Below are 24,833 nucleotides of genomic sequence, written 5' to 3' on the forward strand. Positions count from 1 at the left end.
GGAGGGGGGGTAGAGGTGTCCTGCCCTGGGCAAGCCCACACTCAATGTCTGTAGGAGGCATGATTTCAGGCTCTGATCATGTGCCCTGGGGCAAGCAGGGCCAAAAGCCACTTTCCAGAAAGGCCAGAACATTCTGGAAGTAAAGAGAGAAGTTATCTCTCTGTGGCCCTCTTTACATTCAATCTATCCGGATTCATCTCCTGAACAAGCTACAAATGCAGGTCCCCACCCTGGCCCTTCTGGCAGATCCCGGACAAGGATCCCCACGGTTAGGAAAGAAGAGAAATTAATGCCAATTAAAACCGCCCAGTGCAAGGCCCTTGCCAAAGCCGGGCCCAACAGAGGATGGAACAACTTCCCAGCTCAGCTGCCCAAGAGGCCTCCCACTGCTCCTGGATGCCTTAAGAGTCTGCAGATTCCAAGACCAGAATACACCTCAGGAAGGTAGGAGCTGGGACCCTCCAACTGCAAGACACAATGTCCCCAGCAGCTCCTACCTCAGACAAAGAGGTGCAGGAGAGGCTTTCCCTGAAAGACCCCTGGCCTACCCGGCACCTGGAGCGGGGAGAAGGGAGAGCACACCCGCTTGCTGCCCCGTGGCTGCCGGCTGCCCTGCCTCTCCCCGGCTGAGCTCACAGCCGCCGGGGGACAGATTTCCTGTATGTCGTTTTACCCATTTAAGTCCAAGGATGCAACTCCGAGGAGGTGGTGACAGCCTCGCACACGCGAATGTGTGCACACCCCCTCCCTCCCCTCTCAAACCCAGTTCCGGCCCCCGTGAGGTCTGGAGGCTCTTTCCTTGCTCCCTGGAACCCCTGGGCTCCGGAGAGCCCTGTCTTAGGAGGAGAGCGGTGTGGTTTTCTAGTCTGGAATACCAGAATACCAGCCCAGAGGGCACTGGGACTCACCCCAGTTACCCAGCGGTTGGGGGAGTGAAGTTGGAAAACATGAATCCAGAGGAAGGAGGGCCCCCAAATCCCATGGGCTGCCCCCCAACGTTTGTACCGGGCTGCTCTTGTCCCTTGCTCTCCTCCTCAGCCCCCTCTGAACTGGCTCTCAGTGGCCGAGGCTTCTCCTCCTCTCCCATCCCCCATCTCCCCCTTCCCCATTCCGCCGGCCACCACACCAATGGGCTCAGACCTATAGAATCTGAGCACCCACAGAATCCCAGGCGCCTCCCCCGCCCCAGGCACTATTCCACTACCCCTTCAGCCGAGGGCGGTCCTGCACCCCTTCCCCAGGCGCACCCCGGCTAACCCCCCGCCGGCCTTGCCCCACGTCCCCCGGCTGGGCCTCTCAACCCCGCCTCCTCGCCTCTCCCCCTCCCAGCCCCGTTTCCTGCGACCCCTCAACTACCACTAAAGCCACGTCCTCTTCAGAGAAGCCGCTCAAAGCCACAGACCTGCTCCCTCTGCATCCGCGAACTCCCTCGCCGGGCCCGTTCCATCACCCTTCCCCTAGACCGTCCCGCTCCCACTCCGTCTCCAGCAGCCGCTTCACGACCCCCCAGCTCGTTCCCGCTCGCTCGACCCCAGCCTTCGCGCCTCCCCGTATTCGCCCTCAGCTCCGTACCCTACCAGGCAACCCGCCAACGCGAGCCTCGAGATCGAGCCCCCAACCCTGCGGACGCCGCCACTCACCTGGGCCTCGGCCGCCGCGCGCCGCCGGTCCCGGGCCGGGTCCCTGCCCGGCCGCCCGCCCGCCCGACCGCCCACCGCTGGTCGGGCCGCTCCGCCCCGCCGCGCCCGCCGCTCCCCCGCGCGCTCCCGCTTCCGGGTTCCGGGGGGGCGGGGCGGGGGCGTGACGCCAGCGCGCCGCGGGGCGGGGCGCCGCGAAGACCCGCCCACTCCCAACGGGCTCGGGACGCCGCCTCCTCCCGCTGGTGGGTGAAACCAAACGGGAGGGGAAGACAGGGAGGCGCGCGCGCAGGGGCCGCCCGCTGCACCCGCAGGCACGCTCCCGAGGCCCGCGGCCACCCCTGCTAGGGCGGCGCAGGATGGCCCGGCCCGGGGCGAAGGGGCGGGGACCTGGGCTTGAGGAGCCGGCCTTTGAGTTAAAGGCGGGAAATGGCGGATTCCTCAGGGCGCGGCGCTGGGTGAGTTGGGGCCCCGCGGGTCTGGATTTTGGAGGTGCCGCCCAGTGCGCCATGGCCGGGAACTGGGGGAGGAAGAAGGACGGCAGAGCTGGCGACTGAGCACCTGACCCCTTCGGGACCCACCGAGGGTGCCCGGGCTCTAGGGGGCGGGAGGCGGCCTCTGCGCATGCTCGGCAGCGTGGGCGCGGAACCAGACCTCGAGTCCCCAGTGGTCTGTGTGGGTGCGGGGCGATCCCTGGCTCGCGGCTCAGCCTCTCTGTGCCGTCGCGTTCCTCCACCGCGAAACCCGGCGAATGTCGCCGCGGCTCAACCTTGTAAGGCGCCGGCGAAACTTACAGAGCCCTTAGAACAGTGCGTGGCTCTTGAATGTGATTTGTCGCGATTGCAGCGATTTTATAGCGGACGAGCGCTGGGCCACTGAAGTTACCTCCTTTAATCCTGCCAACCCCTCCTTTCTATGCTTCCCCTTTAAAAATGAGATATGGAGACTCAAAGAGAGAAAGAAGGTCATTTGTCTAGGGTCACACAGCAAGACCAAGACAGACAGACTTTGACCACTTACCCGGTGCCAGGCATGATTCCTGGGCCGGGTTTGTTTTATTTGCTCACTCGGCTGGTGTTTATTGTGCCAGTACAAACAGGTTTAATAGGCCAGGTGAAATCACTTGTGTTTTCTCCAGGGTCAATTACCCTCTCTGTGAGATTGCCATTAGCCTCTTTGAGGTTTGGGGGGAGGTACCTGAGGCTGGTACAGGTGTAGTTAGTGAACCCACCACCCCCATCTGGTTTGACTCCAGAGCCCAGGCTCGGACCCCATAGGGAATCCGTGTTCTGTCCCTTGCCAGCGGTGAGACTTGCCAGGGGTGACCAGTTCAAACACTTGGGTCCTGGTCTGGAAAACGAGGGTAAAGCAGGCCAACAGTGAGGTTATTTGTTGGATTGGGAGGGTTCTGTGAAGAAACAGAGCTGCTGACACCCAGTGAGCCTTTATTTGGTTGGTTGCCTCTCCCCACTATGGCCCAGCACCTGCCTGATTGTCTGAGCCCACTCACCCGGTAGGCCTTGCTCTTCCTTGCCTGGGTCTCACTTGGGGTTCTCAGAACCTGCTACCCAGGAGATGGCTGCAGTGCGCTGAGCAAGGGGACCACAGCTTTGTGACCAGTGGAGCTTGGGTCCTGATGTTGGCAAGGGATACAGCACTCAGGCCCCTGCCCCGCCCCTTAGTCTGCTCCTCCTGAGTTGCTGGCCTCTGTTGGTGGTGGGACACTGTTGCTCAGACTGGACACCTGGGAGGCATCCCCGAGTTTCCTGCCTCAAGGTTCCCTCTTTCCTATTGCACTGGTCTGTGCTCTTTCTTTCCTTAAATAGGGGTGAAATGTACATAACGTCATTTATTTTTTATTTTTAAAGATTTTATTTATTCATGAGAGACACAGAGACACAGGCAGAGGGAGAAGAGGCTCCCTCAAGGAACCCAATGTGGGACTCGATCCTGGACCCCAGGATCATGCCCTGAGCTAAAGGCAGACACTCAACCACTGAGCCACCCAGGCATCCCAATATAACGTCATTTTAGTGAGGGATCTAATGGCCTTAGGACAGTCACACTGTGCAACCACCAACTCTGGCTTGTTCCAGAACATTTTCATTAGCCCAGAAGGAAACTTTGTATCCATTTGAAGTCACTCCCTGTTCTTCATCCACCCCTCTGCTCCTGACAATCACCAATCTGTTTTCTGTCTCACTTTGCCTGTTCTGGACATTTCAGATATGTGGAATCGTACAATATGTGGCCTTATTTAGCTGTTTTCTTTCACCCAAGATAGTTTTTTTTTTTTAAGAGATTTTATTTATGTATTTAAGTAAACGCTATCCCCAGTGTGGGGCTCAGACTCATGACCCCAAGATCAAGAGTTGCATGTCCCGGGATCCCTGGGTGGCGCAGCGGTTTGGCGCCTGCCTTTGGCCCGGGGCATGATCCTGGAGACCCGGGATCGAATCCCACGTCGGGCTCCCGATGCATGGAGCCTGCTTCTCCCTCTGCCTGTGTCTCTGCCTCTCTGTCTCCCTCTGTGTGACTATCATGAATAAATAAATAAAATCTTTAAAAAAAAAAAAAAAAAGAGTTGCATGTCCCATGGACGGAGCCAGCCAGGTACCCCCAGGATAATATTTTTTAATTTAAGTGGTTCTTTTTCTTTTTTTTTTAAGATTGATTTATGAGAGAGAGCACGCACGAGCAGGGGAAGGGGTTAAGGGAGAGAATCTCAAGCCAACTCCGAGGGCAGAGCCTGCCTTGAGGCTTTATCTCACAACCGTGAGATCATGACTTGGGCAGAAATCAAGAGTCAGATACTTAAACAACTGAGCCACCCAGGTGCCCCCATCCCAGGATAATATTTTTGAATTCATCTGCTTTAGCATGTATCCATATTTTACTTCTTTTCAGGGGTGAATAACACTCAGGGTTTGTTATTTCTTGGCAGGAATACATGGCCCACAAAGCTGAAAATATTTGCTGTCTGGCCCTTTACAGGGAAAGATTGCCAGTAGGTAGGCTAGAAGGACAGGCCTAAACCCTAAGCTGGGAAGTCTGAATCCTGCCAGCCCAGCCCAGCCCAGCCGCCTTCTCTCTTCCTCTGTTTCCAGTGAAGCCATAGGGCCGATCAGTTCCTAGTTCCACATTCTCCTCTGCCCTTGTCCCTTTCCCATGTACCCAAGCAAACAGGGCTTTGTCTCTCATCTCCCCTCACCTCTTTACGTGTCTGGGGTACTCTTCACACTGCCTGACGGGAGGATGCTGCTTTTCCCTCTCAGGTAAGGAGCTCTATGTCTTGTTCCCTCAGCATCACCAGGAGCATACGGTAGGCACATAAATGCCTGATGAATTAATGAACCCCCCCGACTTAAGTTGAGATCTTTGAGGCTTGGCAAACCTGCTTGCTCTTCTCGCTCTCCTTGCTCTGGGCCCTTCTCAGATTTAGCTGGGCAGAGGCTCTCTGTGTCTGTTCCAGTCAAGTTGGCCCTGCCTTGTAGACATAAGTGTGGGGGTGGGGGGCTGTTGGGGATGCTGAGACTGAGTTGTCCCTAGGAAGCCCAGGCTCCTCGCTGCCTTTCCTGAGCTTAGCCAACTACATAACTACACTAACTCTCCATCTCCCTCTTCTAGGAAGCCTTCCTCAGGGGGTCCCAGTACTCCCGGTGGTGGCGCTAAGGTGAAAGGCAGAAGACCACAAGGTGAGCAAAATTTTGAGTTTACGATCCAGCTTCAGTTAAGTGCTGTTGGAGAAGAGAAAAACAGGCCGAGCAGGGGATCTAGGGCTTTATTTCCTTCTAGTCACACCGTGGGGGATTCGAGTCTGGTCACCCAGCCATGCAGCCAGGGGTGCAAGAGGACCTGGCGAAGGTCATCCAGGGCAGTGGGGGTCACAGGCTGTATTCAGGACCAACCACTAGGAACTATGGGTGAGGAGAGCAGGAGCTGAATTCATTAGCAAACATTAGAGTCTTCGGTTTCTTCTCTGTCAGTACCTCAGGGGTGCCCACACATCACCTGGTGTCCCGCTATGGGTCTGGAGTCACTGTTAACAACCTCCCTTGACTCTTGGCAGTGCCACTTTGGGCAGTAGACTCAAGGATCTCCTTCATTGGAGCTGAAGCCTCTGGCACAAAGAACTATTTTTCTTCAAGTATGCTGCGTGCCAGTGCGTGTCTCAGAGAACTTAGAGCAGCATTTTGGTTCAAGTGACTGGAGGTTCATCCGTCACAGCATTGTTTGATGATCTTGCTTATAACATCAATTATGTTTACACGTGGTCTAGTTCTTGAACACAAATTATATCCTTCATCATAACATTGCTTCTCTGGAAAATCCACTACTGTTTAAAACAAATATGTACATTCTAGTTTCTTGAATGTACTTGAAACTGCTTTTCAACTGTCCAGGGAATCCCAGGCCTCTGATCCTTCTAGAGGAGGGAACCCTTTGCTGATGGTATCAGGCTAAAAGCACGATGGCTTCCCGTACTTAGAAATGGAGATGTTATTTGCCCTGATCCCTCGCTGGACATCCAGTGGCCCACCCTTGGTAGGTCTTGATTTTCTCCCCTGGATACCCACTTGGTCTTGGCCCTGACCCGTAAAGTGCCTCCTGCTTTATTGTCTGAGCCCACTCAGACAGGCTGACTGAGCAGGCTTGGGTCTTCCTTGCCTGGGGCTCGCTCAGAGCAACCACTAGCTCCTTTCCCAGCTTCATGCTGCCCATTAACTATGGATGCACCTCCTTTCCACTCAGGATGGTGACCGCACCCCCAGCAAAAGATGAAATCCGGGCATGAAGATCCAGTTGAAATCACCGTGTCACTTAGCCAAATTGTCAAGATATTTGTATGACATTAACCATGGCCTCTTCCTGGGTCTCTTCATTAAAAAGAGCCCTAAGCTCTGGAGGTACCTAGAAAAAATGTAGAACTATGCATTAGATGCATGGCTGAACACCTACTCCCTGCTGGGTGGTGGGCTGTAGTTGCAAGCAAAACAGAAGTCCTGGCCCTCAGGGGGCTTGCGGACTGAGACACAGGCAGTGCATCAGATGGAGAAGTTAAGGAGACACAGGGTATGTTGGATGATGTGGGCAAAACAGCAGGACGTGGATAACTTCCTGGTCCAAGGGAGATGCTGGACTGAGCAGAGCTGGGAAGGAGGGCAAGGTGCAGGAGTATCCCCTCTGGTTGGAGCAACAGCAAAAGTGGTCATGGTGGCTGGAACAGAAGGAGTGGGGGCAGTGAGGTGAGGGGGGATCCCTCAGGGGTATGAGATCTGCGAGGTACGTGGGGGTGCTCAGGCTTCACTAGCTAATGGACCTGCAAGGCAGCCCATTCTCAGCCACCAGCGGGGCAGCCAGCCTGGAGGACACAGGATATTTCAAGGAGGAGGGCGCCAGCAAGTGCTGTATTCACAGTGGGTACTGAGAATGGTTTGGTGGGCTTTGGAGCAGGGAGACCTCAGCAGTCTTGTGGAAAGGAGTTTTTCTTTGGTACGGTGGTGATCATGAGAGCCAGTCCAGACGAGTGCAATTCAGGAGAGAGTAGAGGTAGAGGAGCCGGCATTGTAAAGGAGAGTGGAGAAGTAGGGGATGCAGGTGTAGTGGGGGGAGAAATAACAAGAAGACCATTGATGACAGGAACTGAGGGTGGGGGTTTGCTAGGGCAGAGGGAGAGGGGTGAGGGCTGGGCTCTCCTCTAATGTCCCTCTACATGGTGGGGGCCAGGATATGGCCCTGAATTTGACTGCTACATGCTGAGGTGGGAGGTCTCCTGGGGCTGCTTCTGCTGCCTCCCCAGTGAAGTAGTTACTGGTCACTAGCTAACTGGAGGGATGGACCCCATGTGAGAGCAGTGAGAAGAGAAGGTAGGTCCAAGGGAGGGTCTGGGAAGAGGGGTGGGGGAACAGAGCAGACAACTGTGGGTGATCACTGGGGCCATTGTGAGAAAGCCCCTTAGTATGAGGCAGGCATGGAGTGAGGGAGACCTGGGGCTGGGCTGTCACCAAGGTATGCGACCTTGGTGTTGAACACGTCTCCCAAGAGGTCCTGAGTAAGGTAGGGAGGTAAAGAGGTATGAAGGGCCCATACCATGAGTGGGGCATATGCAGACTCAGGTAAAGGAAGGGGTAGTTGGGGTCCTGACCACAGGGAGTGAGTTGGGAAAGGAGGAGGAGCAGGTGGCAAATAGGTGCCCCCTGCAAGGGTCTTTTTTCCTGTCCCTGCTCCTTGAATCCACTTTCTGCTTTGTGTATATTCCCTTACGTTCCTTAATCATAGCTCCTGCAGCATTCTGGGGCTCTGTCTCTGGCCTAGGGACTTATAAACCATAGGTAACCCGTATGCGTTCTCGCATATAGTAGGTGTCCCATACGTGCCCGAGGACGCTGGAGGACAGGATCTGAGAGCAGCTCCGGTGTTCCTACTGTTGATCAGGGAGGGCCCATAGTACCGGGCTCTTGATGGCAGGGTGGGGGTGCTGGGCCTCACACCCCACTGTTGCAGTCTCTTTAGAAAGCAACGGCGTGTTCCCCACAGGTGGAAGAGTGGTTGAGTCCCGCTACTTGCAGTACGAGAAGAAAACCACCAAAAAGGTAACAACGCTTGTTTGAATGTTCTGAATGGAATTCTGTAGATTTGGAATCCTGACACTGAGTCACACGAGCCAAGTGCAGCATGGTCCCGAATGCCTTTTGCAAAGACATAATCTCTCTTGAAACCTGAAATTATTTCTTTCAACTTGATAATTCCTTTGGATTCTGTCCTGAAGCGGTTCTGCCGGCTGCCCAGCACACAGTCCCTGGCCTTGGCTGGCATTTGAAAAACACCGGGGTTTGAAAGAAGGACTATGGGAGGAAAAAGAATGGTAGGTCTGAATCACCCAGGATTAGAGGCAGGGTTTAGTGAACTCCCTGTAGCCATACCGTGAAAATCATGCAGCCATTGAAAATGATGAGATGAAGCACTTAACAGCGTGAGCACCTGCCTTGTGCAGCATTTCACAGGAACACTCGGTAGATGACCCAGTTATGTATCTTGTTTCATTGTGTACGTACTGAGAATGTGGTGAGGTAGGGTTATTCCATTTTCCAAATTTGTTTTTTGTTTTTAAAGATTTTAATTATTTATTCATGAAAGACACAGAGAGGGATCCCTGGGTGGCGCAGCGGTTTAGCGCCTGCCTTTGGCCCAGGGCGCGATCCTGGAGATCCGGGATCGAATCCCACGTCGGGCTCCCGGTGCATGGAGCCTGCTTCTCCCTCTGCCTATGTCTCTGTCTCTCTCTCTCTCTTTATCATAAATTAAAAAAAAAAAAAAAAAAAAAAGGACACAGAGAGAGAGAGGGGCAGAGATACAGGCAGAGGGAGAAGCAGGGAGCCTGACGTGGGACTCGATCCCGGGTCTCCGGGATCACACCCTGGGCTGAAGGCGGCGCTAAACCGCTGAGCCACTCAGGCTGCCTTCAAATTTGTTTTTTTATTTTTTATTTTTTTATGATAGTCACACAGAGAGAGAGAGAGGCAGAGACATAGGCAGAGGGAGAGAAGCAGGCTCCATGCACCGGGAGCCCGACATGGGATTCGATCCCGAGTCTCCAGGATCGCGCCCTGGGCCAAAGGCAGGTGCTAAACTGCTGCGCCACCCAGGGATCCCTCAAATTTGGTTTTTGATAAAATTCAGTGAACAGTTAATTTCTGCTCTCTCCCTTTTACTCTGGTAGGGCAGAATGGCAAGTTCTTAATAATATGTTTAACTGAAGGGGCGCCTGGCTGGCTCAGTCAGAAGAGCATGCTGCTCTTGGGTCGTGAGTTTGAACCCCGCAGTGGGTGTAGAGATTACTTAATAAATGAATAAATTTTTAAAAATAATCGACTTAAGATCCAACTTGAGGAAAAAGGAAACCTTTACACAAACTGATATCACTTCTTAGGAGTGATTTTTTTTCCCCAGGGGACTTAATTTTTTGAATTTTTAAATTATTATTATTATTATTTATTTATTTATTTATTTTTTTTTATGATAGTCACACAGAGAGAGAGAGAGGCAGAGACACAGGCAGAGGGAGAAGCAGGCTCCATGCACTGGGAGCCCGATGTGGGATTCGATCCCGGGTCTCCAGGATCGCGCCCTGGGCCAAAGGCAGGCGCCAAACCGCTGCGCCACCCAGGGATCCCTTATTTTTGTTTTTTAGAGAGCGAGAGAGCACATGTGAGCAGGGGGTGGGGGAGGCAGAGGGAGAGAGAGAATCTCAAACATACTCCATGCTAATTGTGGAGTCTGATGTGGGACTTGATCTCATGACCCTGAGATCATAACCTGAACCTAAATTAATAGTTGGATGCTTAACCGACTGAGTCCTCCCAAGTGCTCTGGACTTAATTTTTTGTAGAGTAGGTTCACAATGAAATTGAGCAGAAGGTCCAGAGATTTCCCATATAATTCCTGCCCCCTCCACACACACAGCATCCCCCACTGTCAGCATACCCAACCAGAGAGGTGCACATTGACATTTGATGAACCTACTGAGCCTGTGATTTATTTCGTTAAAGTAATCTTCAACAAAAGATCACAGTCCATGCTTCATAATTTTAGTGTTGCCTTGCATACTTGTTTACTGTACCTCTGTGTGTCTTCACATTAAGTATTTTCAATCTCTAAGAGTTTGTCCATTTTCTTTTTTTAACATTTCTTGATGTAGAATTTACTAAGTGGCACCCTTGGGCATACAGTTCGGCAAAACAAACACATCCTGTCACAGACCCACCACAATCAGGATTTGGAACAGTCTGTCACCCCCAAGGTCCCTTGGTTCTCCAATGAAGCTGACCCCAGCCCCTCCCAGCAATGATCTGATTTCTGTCCCTATAGCCTTGCCTTTTCTAGAACGTCATTAAAAAGGTGTTACACAGGATGCAGACTCTTGCATCTGGCTTCTTTCGCATAGAGGAAAAGAAGTCCTTCCCTGTGGTTGCCTGTCACAGTGTTGGTTCCTTCTGATGGCTGAAGAATATTCCACAGTGTGAGTGGGCCATAGTGTGCTTAGCCATTTCTCAGTGAAGGACTTTTTTTTTTAAAGATTTTATTTATTAGAGAGACACACGTGCAATAGAGAGAGCAAGCATGGCGCGGGGGGGGGGGGGGGGGAGAAGCAGAGAGAGAAACAGGAAACCCAACGGTGCTCCATCCCAGGAGCACCGGGATCATGACCCGTGCCTAAGGTCACTGCTAACCTGAAGACTGAGCCACCCAGGAGCCCCTGGACATTTGGTTTGATTCCCAATTTTGACAATTGTGAACAAAGCCAACTTAAACATTCTTGCATGGGATTCTGTGAGGACATGTTCTCATTTCTTCTAAGAGAGGAATTGTAGGGTAAGTGTATTTTTGACTTTGTAGGAAATTGCAACTGTTACCCAAAGTGGCTGCAGCTCTTTACATTCCTTCCAGCCAGAGAGGAGAGTTCCAGTTGGTACTTAAAGATTGAAGCCATTCTAGTAAATGTGAAGTGGTATCTTGCTGTGGTTTTAATTTATATTTCCATAACAACTAATGATCTCGAGTATCTTTTCTTTTTCTTTTTTTTTTTAAGATTTTATTTATTTACTCATAAGAGAGAGAGAGAGAGAGGCAGAGACACAGGCAGAGGGAGAAGCAGGCCCCACCCAGGAAGCCCGACTCGGACTGGATCCTGGGTTCTCAGGATCAGGCCCTGGGCCGAAGGCGGTGCTAAACCGATGAGCCACCTGGGCTGCCCATTGAGTATCTTTTCATGTGCTTATTGGCCATTCCTGTATCTTTGGTGATATGTTCTTTCAAATCTTTTGTCCATTTTTTTATTGGGTTATTTGTTTTCTCATTGTTGAGTTTTGAGAGCTCTTTCTATAACTTGGATACCAACTATTTATGGTGATATTAAAATATTTCCTCCTGGTGGTGTAGCTTGTTTTTTTTCTTCCTTTAAGTGTCTTGTAAGAAGCAGTAGTTCTCAATTTTGATGAAGTCCACCTTACAGATTTCTGTTTTTATGGATTATGCTTTTGGTGTCTTATCTAAGAAATCTTTGCCTAAACCAAGATCACAGATATTTTTCTCCCATGTTTTCTTCTATGACTCTTATAATTTTAGATTTACATTTAGATCTATGATCCCTTTTGCATCAATTTTTGTATCTGGTGTGATGATGGAATTGAAGTTCATTTTTAAGAGTATGGATGTCTTCTTGTGCCAGTACTGTTTGTTGAAATGAATTTCCTTTCCTGATAATATTATCTCATCACCTCTGTTGAAAAGCAATTGACCTTTTTTTGTATGCATCACTTCTGGACTCCCATTTTTTTCCCATTATTCTCTGTGTCTGTCCTTAGGACAGTTCCACACTGCCAAGATTACTGTAGCTTTATAGTCTTATGAATTCTTCCACTCTATTCTTTTCCAAAACTGACTCTCTTAGTTCCCCTCCCCTCCCCTCCCCTCCCCTCTCTTGAGTGAGAGTGGGAGCTCACACCATGTGAGTGGGGAGGGACAGAGGGAAGAGAAGGAAGGAGAATCTTTTTTTTTTTTAAAGATTTTATTTATTCAAGAAACAGAGAGGCAGAGACAAAGGCAGAGGGAGAAGCAGGCTCCATGCCTGATGCAGGACTCGATCCCAGGTCTCTAGGATCACACCCTGGGCTGAAGGCGGCGCTAAAACGCTAAGCCACCCAGGCTGCCCAAGGAAGGAGAATCTTAAGCAATCTCCACACGCTCAGTGAGGATCCTGACATTGAGGATCCTGACCCTGAGGATCCTGACGCGAGGCCTGATCTCCTGATCCTGACATCATAACCTGAGTTGAAATCAAGAGTCGAATGCTTAACCAACTGAGCCACCCAAGCACCCTGTTCCTTTACTTTTCTACATAAGTTTTAGACTTAGCTTGCCATTTTCTACCAAAATTTCTGCTGGGATTTAGAATGTATTGAATCTTTGCATTAGTTTAGGGAGAAAAACATCCTAAAAACACCAAGCCTTTCCATGTTTGAACATGGTACCCCTATCCATTTAGTTTATCATGTTGGATTTCTATCAGCATTTTGTAGTTTCCAGCATGTAGATCTTCCCTATATTTTCTTAGGTTTATGCCTAAGTATTTGCTGTTTTTTAGTGCTATTGTACATAATACTGTCTTTTCTTTCTTTTTAAATGAAGAAATTTTTTAAATTGACTTATGATCGACATACATTATATTAGTTTCAGGTATACAGTATAGTATATAGTATACTGTATATAGTATAGTGAGTCAGCATTTGTATATGTTGCAAAATGATTGCCACAGTAAGTCTAGTTAACACCTATCACCATATATAGTTTTGTTTTTTTCTTGCTGAGAGATTGCACATGATACTGTCTTTGAATTGTACTTTCCAGAGTTAGTCATTGCCAGAAATGTGATTTTTTTTTTTTAAGATTTTATTTATTCATGGGGCCCCCTGGGTGGCTCAGTGGTTTAGCGCCTGCCTTCGGCCCAGGGCGTGATTCTGGAGTGTCAGGATCGAGTCCCATGTTGGGCTCCCTGCGTAGAGCCTGCTTCTCCCTCTGCCTATGTCTCTGCCTCTCTCTCTCTCTCTCTGTGCCTCTCATGAGTAAATAAATAAAATTTAAAAAAAAAGATTTTATTTATTCATTTGAGACAGAGAAAGACAGCATGAGCAGAGGGGAGAGGGAGAGGAAGAAGCAGATTCCCTATTGAGCAGGGAGTCAGACACAGGGTTTGATCCCAGGTCCCTGAGATCATGATCTGAGCTGAAGACAGATGCTTAATCATCTGAGCCACCCAGGTGTGCCAAAATGTGATCTTTTTATATTGACCCCTGTATCCGGCAATCTTACTAAACTCACTAGTTTGTTTTTTTAAAGATTTTATTTATTAGAGTACATGCATGCAAGTGTAGGAGAGAGGGAGAATCTCAAGTGAACTCAGTGCTGGGTCTGGAGCCCCACATAGGGCTCAATCTCACGACCCTAAAACCATAATCTGAGCCAATATCAAGAGTCAGGCACTTAACCAACTGCGCCACCCAGTCACCCCTTACTTACTAGTTTTAGTAGCATTTGGGATTTTCTTTGTGAACCATATCTGTAAGTAGAGAGTTTTATTTCTTTTCAATCTGTTTGCCTTCTATTTCTTACTCAGACCTCCAATAGGTGGTTAAATAGTAGTAGTGCCTACACATCGAAATATTCTTACTCTTTATAAGGTTTTCTTTTTCCATATATGTTATAGTAATGGCTTGCTAGCTCCATGCATTGCTGGTTTTTTTTAAATAAGTTTTGAAGGTTGATACTTATAAAAACTTTGTTTTTTCTCTTGACCAAAGTAGTAACATTCTCTGCAAATACCATAAAGTATGCAGAAGATCAGTCACCTGGAACCATGTCAGAAATCATCACTTGCAAACATTTGCGGGTTCCTTACGTTCTATGCATATGATGGTGTCTTTTTGGATTAATTCCTCATATATATAACTAAACGTCAGAACTTGAACTCTGTCCCTGACCTCAAAGTAATAGTAGATGCAAACTGCACAGGCCACACAAAGGGGAGGGGTCTTGTCCCCTGAATCCTGAGGGTCGTGTATTCCCCTAACAGGCTTCTGCAGCAGATACACTGAAGACCATTGGGAAGATGCCTGAAGGTGGAAGGAAAGTTCACCTGCTCCAGAGGAGTAGAGGTGTGTAAAGGTGGAGGGAGGGAGAAATAGCTCTGGAGCTCAGTAAGTGATGAACGTGGTGGTGAATTTTATTTTCAAGTATGTTAGGGTAAAACTCCCTCTTTATTTTGGGGAAATGTCAGAAGAAGGAGCTTCCTTGATCATGTGACCGTTTTCTGGGTGGAACTCCTAGGGCAGGACTCCCAAGAGCATGTGAGGCCTCGTCTTCCTGCCTCTCACTACCTTGGGTTAGGTCTTCCTTCTAATGGTTAATTGTTCTTCCTTCTAACCCTTAATGGTTCTAGAAGCTGTCACCAAAGTGATATCTAAAAACCTGCAGTTTTTCTGGTCATAGACATGTGTTCGTTGTAAAACAAAAAATGGAAATGTAGACAAGGAGGGTGGAAACTTACTCACGGGTTGCCATTCAGATCATTCCTGTGTATTTGGTGTCCAGTCGTAGTCAATATGCTCATCCTAGACGTATGGCAAGGCCCCTCCCCCAGAGTAGAACTCCATCCGGCCCCTCACATGCCCACTTCTCCAGCAATAATGGGCAGCGCTTTTGCAAGAAAGTAGTTCACAAAAAGCAAAACTGTTTCTTGGCTCACAAGAAACACTTCAAGATGGCAACAACTGTGAGTCTCATGGGAAAAATGAAATCCAGTTGATCCTTGGACAACATGGGTCTGAACTGCATGAGACTACTCACATAGGGGTTTTTTCTAACAGTACTGTAGATGTATTTTCTCTATGATTTTCTTAATGCTTCCCCCTTTTTTTAGCTTTATGATAAGAATACAGTTTATAGTATACATAACATGGAAAATACGTGTTAATTGACTTTTTGTCATCAGTAGGGTCTCCAATCAAGAGCAGACTACTAGTAGTTAAGTTTTTGGGGATTGGAACATTGCTGGTCCTGGTTTGGATGTTTGCTCAGCATCTGTGCTGTTCTTTGACCCAGGCATGACTGAGAAGCAGCACAAGGAACAGGAGCTGGCTTTGTAGTCTTTCCCCATGCAGTTGGGTTGAGGGCTGTGTCAGGCCAGGAAATCTGCTGTAAAATTCAGAGGGGTCAGAAATTGGGTCAACCACATCTTAAAATCAGGGTTCTCACCTGCAGGTGATTCAGGCTTAGAAATGGCTGGAAACTCTTGGTGGTTTTGATTGATGGGGGAGATATACCACTTATGTCTGATGGGTAAGGTCAGGGATGCTCCTCAACAGCCTCCATCACCCAGGACAGCCCCAGCACAGAGAATTGTGCAGCCCCAAATGTCAGTAGCATTAAGGCTGAGAAACCATAATTTAAACGTAACTGTGAGAATTGACAGGGACTGCTTGCCTGAGTCCTATTGTATAGCTCAAGAGGAAATTACTTTTCTCAATGGATGTGCTGTACACTAGCTTGACAAAACATATAACCAGTGTAAAAGCACTAGCAATAAAAAGTCCAGTCTCCCATCTCAAGTTTCCACCCTCTTCTCCAGGAGGTTAACAGACTTCTGTGTATCTGGAAGTCTTCAGAAATTCTAACAAAGGGTACTATGCCCTACACATTACTATGCTCTTTATTTCCGCATACTCATTTTCTCAGCTGCATGGGTGCTCATTAAGTCACTTGCTATTTCGTTATTAACACGACAGAGAGTATTTTGCTTGCCATTTGTTTGATTTGTGGCCCACTGGAGCCCTGGCTTAGCAGAAGCCTGTGGTACCCCACTGCCCATTTTAGGCGATGTAAGGCATAATTTCACATTGTTAAGTAAAGGGTAAAGATGAAGGGAACCCCCAAGGAAGAACAGTCCAGAAGCTGCTGGAGAGAGAAGGTAAAAGCATAAGGAAGAACAAGTGTGTGGCAGGTGTCACACTCCTATCCAGAACAGTGTTTTTTTATGAAGCTGAGCAGCAAGGCGTATTCACATCCCTGGGTTATAGAGCGTGTGTCTCTTTTCTGCTTCTACTCTGAAATATATTCACCTTGCTGGCTCAGAATTTGCAGAGATACTTCATTCTTCTGTACTGCTAGCCTCACAAGATGCTGGCTTTTTGCAAACAAGTGGTAGTATACCAAAAAGTTGCCTACTTCCTGGCATAGACGCGCAATACCTTGCAGACTGTGCTGACCCCGGGGGTTCTCACTGGGCCCACAGACAGCAGTGGAATTGGAAAGGGCGACCTGCAGTCCACATTGCTGGAAGGTCACGGCACGGCCCCCCCTGACCTGGACCTCTCGGCCATCAATGGTAAGTCCTTCACCTTGCTCCTGCTTTCCCCAGCTAGAACTCATGGTGCATCTCAGGGGGCTTCCTAAATGTGCTCTTCTCACTTTCAAAATGCTCTTCTCAATCTTAGACAAAAGTATGCTTAGAAAGACTCCGCAATTAGAAAAAACGATGTCGAAGAAAACCGAATCCATGTCATTTTCTGCTTCACAGAGAAAGAGCCCAGTAAGTGAATCGAAAGGGAAGCTGCTGAATTAGACACGTCTGGTCCTAGTTCCCATTCTGCGCACATGCCATCCCAGATCCCGAAGCTCTGAGATGGAGCAAGCCAGCCATGCGTTTTAGGACAACCCCAAGACCACACATCTCAGAATATTCGTAGAGTTTGAGTTGCCCCAAGTATGCATACAGGAATAGTTACAAAAGCGAGATATGTGCAAAATGAGATTTGGGCCCTTGTTTGCTAATGCTGTGCTAGGGGAGACACTAGGCCAAGCCCTGGGTGCCAGGCCAGGACACCGGGGTTGTGGTCTCACTAGAGTGGGAGGCCTGAGTCCTGCCTCTAGTGTGGTGCTGATTGGATACATGCCCCCTACCTGGCCCTCAACCAGCCAGCCACAGGACAGGGCCAGACCATCCCCTTCCTTCTCGCAGAGCGCCCAAAAAGACTAAAGGAGAAGATAGAAACAGCAGCTTGACACACATCAAACTGCTGAATTAAGGAGGGTTTGTAAAAGTTAGGCTTCTGCTCTCCCGGGAGAGTGAGCTAGGTTTATACCAGTTCATTGTCAACCAAAAGTGTCTTTTTCTCCTCCTCAAGGACCTGTCTGAGGCAATGGAAATGATGGAATCCCAAACGTTGCTTCTGACTCTACTGACCGTAAAGGTGACCACAGAACCTCGCTCACGTGCGCTGTGGGGAGAAGGGCAGCCTCTGTGGGCCCCGGGGATGGAGTTCCCACCGGCCTGAGCTCTTGCTGTGCACTTGACAGATGGAGAATGGTCTTGCTCAGTTCGAAGAAAAGGCAGAGAGGAATTTGTTAATAATGTGTAAAGAGACGGAGAAGCTACAGAAGAAGGCCCACGAGCTAAAGCGTAAACTCCTTCTCTGTCAGAGGAAGCGGGAACTGGCAGATGTCCTTGACGCTCAGGTTGGCGGTCACTGTGGGTCTCGGAGCTGTGTCCTGAGGATGGACGGGGTGGGCCTATGGGAGGAGTCAGAGGGAGTGTTGACAGTGGGTGTCACTGCCATCTGGCTCTAACTCTGTGGCCAGCTTTTGACACCACTGAGTGTTGGCATGTGACAGTTTATAAGAGGACGAAGCTGTAATGTCAAGTACTAACCAGCCAGAGGGACCTGTCCCTTCGACGCACATGTGTACATATCCTTCAGGCCCCTGAGACTTGTGCTCGGTGATAACGATGACGTGATCCACGCCTCCCTGCGAGGCTGGGGTGCTGGTGGGAGGTGCCATCTTGGTGCCGTGTGGTCAGCACTGGGATGAGCAAATCCCTGGCACCCGAAAAGGGCCTGTTGGGAGATGGGGCTAGTCCTCCAGGGCACGAGTGTACTGGGGCTGCTATACCAGGTACCCCAGATTGGATGGCTTAAACGACTGCCCAGGTTTCCTCACAGTTCTGGAAGTGGGATGTCTGAGACCAAGAGGTCAGCACGGTCATTGCCTTAGCAGGGCCAAGAGAGAAGGATGTGTCCCCAGCCTCCATCCTTGGCTTGTAGAGGGCCACCTTCTCCCTGTGTCTCTGCACTTGGCATTCTGCCTGTGGGCTTGTCTGTCTCCAGCCCCTTTTAGGGGGACACCAGTCATACTGATCTGACTTGTATGACTTTACCTTAACTTACTTTACCTCTGTAAAGACCTTGTCTCCAAGTCAGGTCATATTCTGAAGTGCTAGGAATTGGGACATCAGCAGAGGAATTGGGGCAAGGTGGGGGGTGGCAATGATTCAGCCTATCATACTGTGTGTATGTGTGTGGGGGGACACCCAGTGGCCAGGCCCTAGGCTAAGATTGGGTCTCTGTCCTCATAGAACTCACAGTAGAAGGAAAAGAAAAGACAAGTAAACAAATAAGTTCCTACAAACCCACATGAAGACCTTAACAGTGTGTATGAGGGAAAAGGAGGGGGTCTTATGGGGGCAGGCATTTCAGCTCAATGCCCTGCAGCAGGAGGGCCCAGCTGTCTTGTGTCCAGTGTGATCCCAGTTGAGGGCATGGCCCTGGAATGTTCTGGAAGCCATGTTCCTAATGCGGAGGCCTGGGCCACCTTGCTATCAGCTGGGCCGTTGGAGGGCAGCCAAGAGTAAGAAGAGAGCCTCCCACACCCACAGAAGCCTCCTGGAGGATTCCTTAGTAATCCTGAAAGAATAGTGCTGTATCTTTACCACTCATGTACTGTGAACTTCTTGTGTGTGACCAACTGGGTCTTGTCTCATATGCATCTTTCCATCTTGCCCGCAGATTGAGATGCTCAGCCCCTACGAGCCTGTGGCCGAACGCTTTAGGGAACAGTACAAGACATTCGCCACGGCCCTGGATACCACAAGGCATGAGCTTCCCGTAAAATCAGTCCACCTGGACGGGAATGGGCAGCAGTTCTTAGGTAGGAAACGGGGTGGCTACTGGGCAAAGGGTAGATCCAGTGAACAGCCAGTGCATGTTGGTGCTTCTTGTGTGCAGCCACCTTTATCCATTTGTGGCCTGTCACAGCCTCCTCTTAGGTAGATGGTGTGTCCCTCATCAAATGGCAGAGGGCAAAGGGGCCGGCAAAGCTGTGGTTTGTCCAGGGTCGCACCCCGAGTAAGGACCGTGCTGGGATTTGAAGCTAGGTCTGTGGACCAGCCCTGCTGAAAGATACTCCTGGGGAGCAGCTGCAATCTCCCGAGGCGGGGAGTCTCTTCAGAGATGCGGATCCTCACCCTGTCCTGTCTTCTTTTTGTTTGTTTGTTAAGGTTTTATTTTTAAGTGATCTCTACACCCTGTATGTGCTCAAAGTCACAAGCTCAAGATCAAGAGTCACATGCTCCGCCGACCAAGTCAGCCAGGTCACCCACCCCCCCACCCCACCCACCCCCGTTCTGCCTTCTATACAGAGCTATGGGATCCCTCTCTTGCATAGGGTTCCCACATAATCCTTCACTTGAAATCAGCAGGCATGGTTGATCTTAAAATTCTCTTTAGAGCAAGTATCTTCTCAAAGCAACCTTTCAACTCCCGTAGAGTCTCATTATTTCCAGGCATGGCGCTCATGAGCCATCTAAATACATTTGTTTGAGGCTGATGTAGGAAAAGATCGCCACCTAAAATCAGGTGGACTTTCCCTCCAGAACTTCCCACAAAGGCTCCCCCCCCCCCCGACTTTCCACAAAGGTTGTTGCTGTATTGGTAATCTCAGAGATGATTTTTAGTTCAACTTTTCCCAATAAGAAACAATTAGCAAATCACGTGGAGTCTTGCAGAATGAGCCTTGTGGAATGATTATCTGCGTGCAGGTGTCCAGTTTTATAATGACTGCAGTTAGCTACGCATCTGTGATTCTTGGGCTCTATCTCTGCTAAGTGGCATAGGGAGCTGCCAGGAGTTGGGATTGGGGAGCGTAGGAGTGTCCTGCAGCTCCTGGAATTAATGACAGACTGGATGGGTTAAAACAGCAGAAATTTATTCCCTTTGGTGCAGGGGTCCTGAAATCCAAAATCAGGGTGTCAGCAGAGTTGGACTTTTCTGGAGGTTCTGAGGGAAAATGCATTCTGTGTCTCTCCCCTGACTTCCAGTGTTGTTCGCAATTCTTGGCAGTCTTTGGCTGGTGATGGCATTGCTCAAGTCTGCCTGTGTCTTCCACAGCCTTGCCCTTGAACATCACTACTTCTGAATTTCCTTCTTGTTAGTAGGATGCCAGGGTAGAGAGCTCACTATAACTCAGTTACCTCTACAAAGACTCCCGTTTCTAGTAAGGTCACGTTCACAGGTGCTTGAGATTAGGTCCTGAACACCTCTTTTTGGGAGGATGCAGTTGAGACCACAGGGAGGAGTATAAGAGGATGGGTGTTTGGAAGAATCTGAATAACGTTCTCAAAATATTACAGTGTCTGGTTGTGACATGTAGCATGTATAGGCCTGGTGTGGGCCAAAAGTGGAGAGGGGCTGATTTCCTTATATGCAGGCCACTCTCTTAGGGGCGAGGGATGCAGAGATGCCAGGAATGGGGAGTGGGGACTATGGGCTTGTTTTTAGCTTGCTTGCAGTACACATTTCCTTGGCCTTTTCCACTGTTTCTGTTGGGGATGTCAAAGTGGCCTTCCAGGTCTGTTCCAGTGGCTGCCAGGCTGGTGGACATGCCTGTCCCTGGATTTCCGGCCATCGTGATCTCCAGCACAGGGGCACAGAGGTGGGACCAGCACATGAATGTCGTCCCCCATGACCCTCTCTGCCTTTGAGCTCTTCCCAATTCCAGCATTCCAGTGAACAAGAAAAATCTAGCCAGCCACCCCACTTGTGCATCCGTTGCTCAGAGCACTGTGAAACCCCTGGCTGACCATCCCCTTCTCCTCCAGATGATTTGCAGCGAGAATTGACGACCACCTGCCATCTGCTGGGAGAACTTGGGATCAGCAGTTTAGAAGAAAACGTGAAAGCCCTGGACCTGCTGAGTGAAATCAGGGAAATGACCCAAAAGAAGGATCTGGAGCTCCGAAGGTAAAATTTCAGAAAAGATTTTAAGATGGGAGCAGCATGTTGTGCTCTGGAGAGCGGGCAGGTGTTTGAAGAAGCCGGGGGTGCCAGGGTCCACTAGGGCAGGGAGAGGGCAGGGGCAAACCACCTTCAACTCAGCTCAGAGCCCCGTGTGTGTTCTCAAGCAGCCACGATAGAAAGGGGACACCGGTGTCACCCATCCTTTACTTCTGCAGAGTAACAGCATCTTAGGTGCTCTTGGATGAATCTGTTCATGCTTTAAACGTAAGGGGTAAGGGGGTAAGGGCTTGGGGTGATCTTCTTGGAACTTATTATTGAAAGCATAAAATACATATAGGAAAGGTATGGGTCATAGCAGTGTAGTTTGAGGGGTTTTGTGACTGTGTGCCACGTGGAAGCAGCCCCCAGCTCCCAGTGCTCCCCATTCCCAGCTCCCCCATCAAACTCCCTTGGCACCTTTACCTCACTGTTGTGGTTTCCCTCCAGGGATTTCTTTTTTTCCTGTGGGGCTTTCCTCCTCCTCTTCCCTAAAAGAATCTCATGTCATTTTACTCTGTAATGCTCAACGTGCTTCCCGAAACATCTAAAACATTTTAATGTTACTCCTAAAAAAAAGCTGCCACCTATCATGACATCTCCTCCTCCTGTGAGTGTACCCTAAAATGAAATCCACACGCATCAGAGGGTCACAGGTTCAGCTGGTCACAGGTTCAGATGCACTCCTTTAGTATGTATTTCCCCACCACCATTTACTCTGGGTGAGGGTTGCCCGTTCATTCACAGTGTGGTTCCTGACCCGGTGTGGGGGTTCCCTACATATTTGGTGAATAAATGCATCTCCTCTCATGCCTGCCTCGTCCCGTTCTTGCAGGCCTCTCTGAGTTCCATTCAGATTGTTCTGTTCTTACTTGTCCGTGCTTTCCCATGTGTGCCCAGGAAGCAGCCGTCTTCCCCACATCACCACCCCAAAGCCTGAGACATCCTGTTTCTGTCTGGCTCCCGGGCACAAAGGGCGAAAAGGCTTCAGCCATCTTGTCGTTTCTGCAGGAGCTTCGCCCAGGTGCTGGAACTCTCTGCCGAGGCCAGTAAAGAGGCGGCTTTAGTCAACCAGGAGGTCTGGGAAGATGCCCAGGGCCTAGAAGCCTCCAGCCAGTGGTACTTCAATCAAGAAGGCGCCTGTGGGGAGGCTTCGGGAGAGGTCAGGACCCCGCTTCTGTTAGGCACTGGTGAGCCACACGCAGTATGAACCATACACGAGCCATGGGCTCCCACACGAGTGGGGACCTTCCTGCAAACTGCCCGGAAGGAAACCCATCCCTTACCACTGGCTCAGGGCATAAGCGTGCCAGGCAGTGCGTGTGTGATACTCTTGGAACTCAAGCACTTTAGACACTAGTTTAGCAATGTAGCTCTTTTTGTATGAGTGTGTCACTTGATATTTAAAAAATAAAACTTTTGCATTCAAGCCTTGATTTCTGTGTACAAGGCCAGTGGAAGACACATGTTGTCTTAAGTTCTTCTAACAGCTAGTCCTGAGCCTTGGGACCTCTGAGACCTTATGAGCACTTCACTTACAAGATGATTTCATGTCCTTCAGTCACTCAGGTGCTTCTGTTTACTATCCTATAGCAGTTAGAACTTGACCCTCCGGTGGAAGTTCCCCTCCCAGCCCAGAGTCCCAGCACTGTTGCTGGAGGACACCCCACACCCAATACAACACAAAATCAGCCCAGCCAGCCTCCCAGCCCCTGTCTGCACTGTGTGGGCTCCAGCCATCTTGATGCTTCCCAGGTAGCCTGCCTCCATTGACTTTGGCAGATTCCCATTTACAAGCCTGTATTACAGCACTGGGTTGGGGAATGTCCGCAGAGAGGGATAGTATCCATTGCCATCATGTGTCCAAGTGAGAGAGATGCAGCTACTGTTGCTAACGCCATTCAAATGGGGCTGTACCTGTCCAGCTTCCCCCTGCGTCCCGCCTACCCTTACACTCCTCACTGGGGCCTCCCCAGCAGGTTTGGATTTATAGCTATGGGCAGGCAGGGGAATCACTCCCTGGGAGACATAATAACCGTTCCCACAAAACACGTGCTAGCGGCCACCAGCTCTTCCAATCAAGCCCTATGAAACATTCTAGTCTGTCCCCACTGCTCCTGTAATCCTGTCAACCTGCACATTTCCAGTTTCCACATCCATTCAAAGCCCACTTTGGGACTCCCCATGGAGCTCCTGGATCAGGGTTCCAGAAACTTCGCTCCCACCCCCTGACCACTTTTCCCCCACTTGTGTGCAGAAAGCATTGTGTCCATGGGGGGGGGACTCCCAGGAACCCCCATCCTGTCAGCAGTTACATGCTTCCTGCCTTGCAGGCCCTGTCTCCCAGTTTTCAACAGTCAGTGTTTCCAATGCCCATTCTGGCTTCCTATCAATCTGTTTGCCTGCAGAAATCTCACTGCCTGTTGTCGGAGATTATGGGATATCAGTATGTTCCCTGGTCTGAGAGAATGTGACTCAGATCCAAATGGTTGTGGGTTCTGTTCCGGTTCGTTTACAGCACTCTGGCTGCCTTTATGCATCACCAGGTAAACGGAGCCCACTCAGAATCCCAGTCTGTTCCTGTCAGGGCCCATTTTAGCTCCCCAGGGCTGCGGTCCTCAAGACCACTCACCAGCTGTGATCCAGGCCGTCCCACCAGGGAACCTGCCCCGAGCCATCTTCAGGATCTGTCTGTCTTGTGGGCAGACAGAATAGTTCTTGTAGGCACTTTGTGCCTCCATGGGTGTGAGAGGACTATGGCGAGATTCACCACCTTTCTGCATTGCTACAGACCCCCTACGTTCGTCCACTCGTGTTAATGTGCCCAGGAAGCCACCCCTGGATGAAGACCCTGGGCCGATTTCAGTTCCCTTCCAAACCTGGAAGGCATTTCTTCTCATGAGCATTGGTCCGTCTTATTCTAATGCCCCCCCCTCAAATTCCCATTAGTGATTTCCACAGGGCTGTGCCCCACACAGGCATCCCTCTTGTAGGCCAGCTTTCCACTGCCATTTGGCCACTGGCCATGACCCCTGAATCTAGAAACCCGGATGGAGGGACTCTTGGTATGTTCAAGTCTTCCATTACTGCCGAGAAAAGGATGTGCAGTTCAGCCCACCAGACTGGTTCGTTGCTGGCCTTCCAAATTAGGGTGGTTGTCCCTTCACCTTGGCACTGCTGTCTGTAAGCCAGGCAGCTCTTTGTCAGCTGAGAGCTGTTTGTTGGGCACTCTAAGTGACAATCGAATCTGGCAGCTACTCACACAGCTTCAAAGTCAGTCCCAGGGGAAAAGAGGCTCCCTGCTCATGCGTATCTCCTTTCATTCCCCCAGGAGCACAGTTGTGCATTGTATCATTGAAGTCTGGGCATTGCTGTCACAAATGGAGTATTTCTCCGACACCATCAAAAGCATGATGGATGTTGCAGCTTTCGAGAATATTTTATATCCTTTAGTTACAGAGGCAGACTTAATTAGCCAGGAAGCCTGGGAAAAGAATAAGGAGGTCCATTAGTATCTCAAGGGAGGGGACACTAC

General features: G+C 49.9%; 2 protein-coding genes across 11 annotated transcripts in view; one reads left to right on the forward strand and one right to left on the reverse strand.

The window, feature by feature from the left end:
• The window catches only part of MYO9B (myosin IXB), an 89,272-nt gene extending 87,524 nt beyond the window's left edge, over positions 1–1,748 (reverse strand). For 4 of the 7 annotated variants that reach the window (XM_049098412.1, XM_049098411.1, XM_049098409.1 and 1 more), the window contains exon 1: positions 1,641–1,748. The gene's annotated coding sequence lies outside the window, so the exon portion shown is untranslated. The remainder of the gene's footprint in view (positions 1–1,640) is intronic. The other 3 variants (XM_049098413.1, XM_049098410.1, XM_049098407.1) reach the window with 1 other exon arrangement.
• On the forward strand, positions 275–22,727 carry HAUS8 (HAUS augmin like complex subunit 8). 4 transcript variants are annotated; one of them, XM_025457953.2, is made up of 12 exons: positions 1,982–2,095; positions 4,913–4,959; positions 5,265–5,332; positions 8,175–8,230; positions 14,266–14,347; positions 16,483–16,575; positions 16,685–16,779; positions 17,375–17,440; positions 17,547–17,705; positions 19,034–19,175; positions 21,124–21,265; positions 22,310–22,727. In XM_025457953.2, the coding sequence occupies exons 1-12, from the start codon at positions 1,997–1,999 to the stop codon at positions 22,506–22,508; spliced, it is 1,248 nt and encodes a 415-aa protein (XP_025313738.1). In that variant the 5' UTR covers positions 1,982–1,996; the 3' UTR covers positions 22,509–22,727. The 4 variants fall into 4 exon arrangements, with proteins under 4 accessions (XP_025313737.1, XP_025313740.1, XP_025313738.1 ...); XM_025457952.3 differs by lacking the exons at positions 1,982–2,095; positions 4,913–4,959 and adding an exon at positions 275–444; XM_025457955.3 differs by lacking the exon at positions 4,913–4,959 and having other exon boundaries at positions 1,957–2,095.
• Positions 22,728–24,833: the final 2,106 nt, after the last annotated feature.

The sequence above is a fragment of the Canis lupus genome, chromosome 20, assembly GCF_003254725.2.
Source record: "Canis lupus dingo isolate Sandy chromosome 20, ASM325472v2, whole genome shotgun sequence".
NCBI classification, from domain to species: Eukaryota; Metazoa; Chordata; class Mammalia; order Carnivora; family Canidae; genus Canis; species Canis lupus.

Coding starts and splice junctions, on each gene's coding strand:
- HAUS8 (XM_025457952.3), top strand. CDS start 290: ATGCCAATTAAAACCGCCCAGTGCAAGGCCCTTGCCAAAGCCGGGCCC. Junction 16,576..16,684: donor GGACCTCTCGGCCATCAATG/GTAAGTCCTTCA, acceptor TCTCAATCTTAG/ACAAAAGTATGCTTAGAAAG. Junction 16,780..17,374: donor CTTCACAGAGAAAGAGCCCA/GTAAGTGAATCG, acceptor CTCCTCCTCAAG/GACCTGTCTGAGGCAATGGA.